At 45.7% G+C, this 4,929-nt stretch overlaps 1 protein-coding gene across 1 annotated transcript; it reads left to right on the top strand.

Moving 5' to 3' along the window:
- Nucleotides 1-802: 802 nt before the first annotated feature.
- Nucleotides 803-4,887, top strand: LOC111652727 (band 4.1-like protein 3; the record flags this gene model as incomplete). Its single annotated transcript, XM_087172968.1, has 5 exons — nt 803-955; nt 1,570-1,667; nt 2,136-2,311; nt 2,852-3,164; nt 3,463-4,887. Coding segments are annotated over 5 exons (1,467 nt in total), but the record flags the coding sequence as incomplete, so codon positions are not given.
- Between the last annotated feature and the right edge of the window lie 42 nt (nt 4,888-4,929).

The following is a 4,929-nucleotide window of genomic DNA, read 5'->3' as shown; positions in this document are numbered from 1 at the left end:
TCAAACTGAGCAGACATCAATGCTCAGTGTTGGTTCTGTGAGTCATAGTCTTGATACACAAGGAAAAAAAAAAATCTGTACATATCAGACCAGCATCCCTCTTTTGTCTTCTCTCCTCTCTCATTAAATGCAAAGTTGGTAGGGAGACTCTATGAATGCTTGGCTCCAGCTGAGGGAGAGGTAAGAGGCTACATCACATGTGCTTACATGTGTTTGTTTGTGTGTGTGTGCGTGCGCGCGCGTGTGTGCGGTTTGTAGTTGTGCATGGTTACATACAAGTTGTCTAAGTTATTTAAGATTGGCTGTTCCGGCTTTGGACCAGCGCTTCCCTCTCAAAACGTCATCATCTTTGGTTTTCACCTGCTCATCTCGTGCTTTGTGCAGTGAAGAGCATCGTCTCGTGCTTCATCCACCATTTCCCGACACTTCACTGTCGCTTTTGCCACTCTCACTCACTTTATGCCCCATTCTGCGTCATTGTTCAGCGTCAACACAGCCTGCGCACACAAGATTAGAGTATGCCTGATTCCACTCTCCACCTGCCTGCTTTTTACCCCGTTATTACCACACACCTGACTCTGTTAACGTCTACTTTTCCCTGCTGTGCACTGGCTCCTGAATACCTCCCATAAACTTTAAGGAATAGGAGTTTTATGTTTTGCAGAGGAGGAAGTGCTTAGTGGCTTCTAGTTTGAGATTGTTAGGGACTCTGTGTTACTCCACCAAAGTGACACATGAAGGGATTTACTATAACTACTATGTTTTTTGTCATTTATGATGTCTATGTGTGTGATGTTCCCAGGACTCTGAGGGCGTGGAGATCATGTTGGGAGTTTGTGCAAGTGGCCTCCTCATCTACAGAGACAGGTTGCGGATCAACAGGTTCGCATGGCCCAAAATCCTCAAGATCTCCTACAAGAGGAACAACTTCTACATCAAAATCCGGCCCGGCGAGGTGAGGAGCGCTTTAGTGATAAATATAGAAAAAGATAAATTAAAACATATTTAGACATATTTGTAGGGATGCGCAGAGCAGATCTACCGGGTCAGTGTCGAGGCCAGTGAACACATTGTTTGATTGGTGTCTGCTGTAAAGTTCAGGTCCATTTCTTATCCTTTGTTCACTGCAACACACTGTGCTCTCACTACAGCAGCTGTCAAATTCCCTCTGTTTCAGCAACATTTTACAGGCACACCACAAACTGTAAAGTGCTGCTGCTGTTGGTTGGAAGTTGTTACTAAAGTTCAGAACTTTGTGGCTATGGAGAGATGTTGTCTTGCTCCTGTCTAAAATGTCCAAACCCGACGCATCTGTACTGATATTCCTCTCTTTACTGACATTATATAAAGGGAAAAGTGTAATCTGATATCACTTTTTATATAATTCTGTAATTAAATTAATGTTAATACGAGTTATTTTGCTACAAATCTGTATATGAACAACTGGTAAAATGCTAGCAATTAACAACACAACATAGATTAATAGAGTAGCGATTCAAAATAAATGACTGAACAAGCTCAAGTTACCTATATAGTGAATCTGACCTCAGTGTTTTGTCTGTGTTACAGTTTGAGCAGTTTGAAAGCACGATCGGTTTCAAGCTCCCAAATCATCGCGCTGCCAAAAGGCTGTGGAAGGTCTGCGTTGAACACCACACCTTCTTCAGGTGAGGACCTTAACCTGTGACAGGAAACAGCTTTTCAAACAGCAGTATGTTTTTAATTTGAAAAAAAAAGATGTATCTGACATGTCAACCTAAATCTGAAGTGTAGCAAAGAGAGACCAGTTTGTCCTGCTGCATTCGCCAAACACAAGCTACCTTGAATAGAAGGGATCACGATCATGCCAGCCTTGTAAACATGAGTTAACTGATAATCACCTCATATTATTTAATTGTAGTGAAACGGTGTTCAGACTGTTTACTTGTTGTTGCCATTTGGACAACATGCAAAGTCGCTTTGTGCTGCTTCAAGCAAAAAGATGGTCTCCTAGGTTCTTCGGTGTAGCGAGCCAGGCCTGAGCGCTCTCCAGAGAATATTTAAATGAGTAGGCGTTCTAATTTTTTCACAGTACGAAGTTAAATCTGTGTTTTGTTTCTGGTGTGATTAATGTGAGTGTGTGTGACTTGTGACAGGCTGGTATCCCCTGAGGCGCCCCCGAAGAAGTTCCTGAGCCTCGGCTCCAAGTTTCGCTACAGCGGCAGAACGCAGGCTCAGACCCGCAGGGCCAGCTCCCAGATCATCAGACCCGCTCCGTTCTTCGAACGCTCCTCCAGCAAACGCTACAACATGTCCCGCAGCTTAGATGGAGGTGAGGGAGCAGCTTGGGGTTGTGATTAATGGCTGGCCACACGTGCCACCCATGTTGAAATGCTGTCAACCCAGGGCTTTTGTTTATTTGTCCACTTTGCTTTGAGCGGCGATATTTTTAAAGCCCTGTTTTTGTCAACTGCACAATTTTCTTGTTATATAAATGCTTGATTTTAAATTGGGCAAAACAGACAGGCAGTTTCACACAGAGGGTCTTTTCTGAACTAGTGGGAAAAAACGTCTCCTATTAAAAGACGCCATCGCTGCTTTTTGTGACAAGAAATTTCCTTTTGTAAAAGGTGCAAATGCAATTTTTGTTCCTATTCTGTTTCTTTCAAAAGGAAAAAACATGTTTTTGCTACCTGAAAGCTGGCAAAGCTCAAATGTCTGGCACACTTCTGCATAACAGCGACAAAGGCACAATGGATATTATTATAAGAACAATGTGCAGTTTGCTGTTCCCAGTTTTCCCAGAGCATCAGCGTCTAAAACGCCACCGACTCCAGTCCCTCACATCCGTCTTTGTCCTCTGGTGTTTCAGCTCCCATCATGGAGAACCACGAGACTCTGATGAAGGACAGCGCTGCGGACGGGGCAGCCAAAGTCATCGCCAAGGGAGACATTATCACCACGGTAACAACAGAGAAGAAAGCGGAGGAAGAGAAGGCAGAGGAGGAGGACGCTCAGATGGATGCTGCAGAGACACCGGAGCCCACTGCCACGACGCCACTCAGACACGACACAAAGGTAAACCACTGTCTACAAACACCGTCAGAGGAGTCACACCTGCGTTTAATTTGGATAAAAGAAGCGTTCAGAGGCTTTGATGTTTTTTGTGTTTGGTTCAAAGAGAGGTAATATATATATAAATATGCCACCGGATTTTCAAAGACATGGATCATGTTTCTTAGAAGCTGCTGCGTCTTTGTCTTTTTAGTCCGTTTTGGGATTTTAGTTTGTTTTCTTTCTTAATAAACTTTCTTTTCTTAATAACTTCTTAATGGCTGATGAGAATTTCCCAGTTGCTTTCAGCTTAACCCTCTGCATTAGACTAGGCCTAAGTGCTTTCATCTTGTGTGCGCTTTACTAATTAGCTTTTCTTTTCTTGTCCTTCCTTTGACCCCACACTATACTCGTGTGTGCTCATGCGTATTTGCCTCCCCCCCCCCTTCCCTTTCGCCTCCTCTCCATTTACACACACGCCATCCTTTTCGTTGACATTACCTTCCATCAGAACTCCCCTCGTGTATACACATCCGACCCCCTCCGCTCCGAGCTCTCACTCCCCTCATCTCCCGTGTCATCCACTAAAGTGCGGCGGAGGCGCAGGGAGAACGCGCGCAAACGAGCCTCGTCAGTCAGTCCAGCCAAGAGCAGCGCTGGGTGCCGCCGCCGTCAAGCCCACGCCGACCGCAAAGCAGCCCTGCTGGAGGAGCGGGCGCTGCTGCTCTCAGCCCGCAAGCAGAGGCTGGAGCAGGGCAAGGGCCGCGGCGGCACGCTCTTCTCCTTCTCCCTGCACCTGCCTGACCTGTCCTCCATCCTGGATGATGATGGCTACATCACCTTCCCCGATCTGTCAGAGATGCACTTCCTCCCTGAGTGCGCGCAGAACTTTCTCCCCATTAAGTCACCCTCACTCATCCCCTGCTTCCTCTTCATCTTCTTCTTCCTGCTCTCCACCTCCTTCTCCGTCCCTTACGCCCTCACCCTTTCCTTCCCCCTGGCGCTGTGCCTCTGCTACCTGGAGCCCAAGGCAGCCTCCCTGACCGCCTCCATAGCCCAGGGCTACCATGACCATGACAGTTCAGAGGAAGAGGAGGTGTGTGTGCCTTTATGTTCCAGTACCCGCCTCTGGCTTAGAAATGGCAGTTCATTATGACGGTTAACCCCTTATCCTGTCCTGTATCTCGCTCTGCTGTTTCACCAGTTCAGAGCCGACCTGGAGACTGTGTCTGTCCCAGTGTCTGTCAGTTCTCCTACTTTCAGAACCTCATCTCTGCCCAGTCACACTCTCATCCTGTAGACTACATCCCCATCAACATCAACCGTACACAGAGATGAACCTGCAAGTTTCACCATTTCATATTTGATTGGCTTGTATGTACCTCACCTACATGAGAGGGTTAGACACAAATTGTGAACATCATCGGGGTGTTTTTACTCATCGGCGTGAAATTTCACATCTTTTTGAAACATTTTACCACATCTGTGTGTCACTAACAAATTACCATGAAATATCGCTACAGTGTTAAACAGTTCATCATGCAAATATTTAAATATTTGACAACCTGTTTATGAGAGATAATGAGGATTTGAAGAAGTCACCTGTCTTCATGTTACCCACTAATCCCTCACCAAACTTCATATTTAACAACATAGCTTTGTGCCTAACCCATCTCAGTGTTATCATCTACATTCATGTCTTTATAGTTTAGAAAATGACTGTTGACAGACACCAGCTGCATGGAAACACTTCCATCCTTATCCTAAGCACTCAGTCTCTCTGCGTCGCTATGTGACTCAAGCAAAGCAGCACAAATTAAAATGAATCATTTAAATGGAACCTGTGCTGAAAAGGGCTCCTAGTGTTTCAGCGAAGTAGCTTACTGAGGAGTGGGG

The sequence above is a fragment of the Seriola lalandi genome, unplaced genomic scaffold, assembly GCF_002814215.2.
Source record: "Seriola lalandi dorsalis isolate HSWRI2012SDOR001 ecotype SW California unplaced genomic scaffold, Sedor1 jcf7180001973717, whole genome shotgun sequence".
NCBI lineage: Eukaryota > Metazoa > Chordata > Actinopteri > Carangiformes > Carangidae > Seriola > Seriola lalandi.
This window is presented reverse-complemented; position numbering and strand designations above follow the sequence as displayed.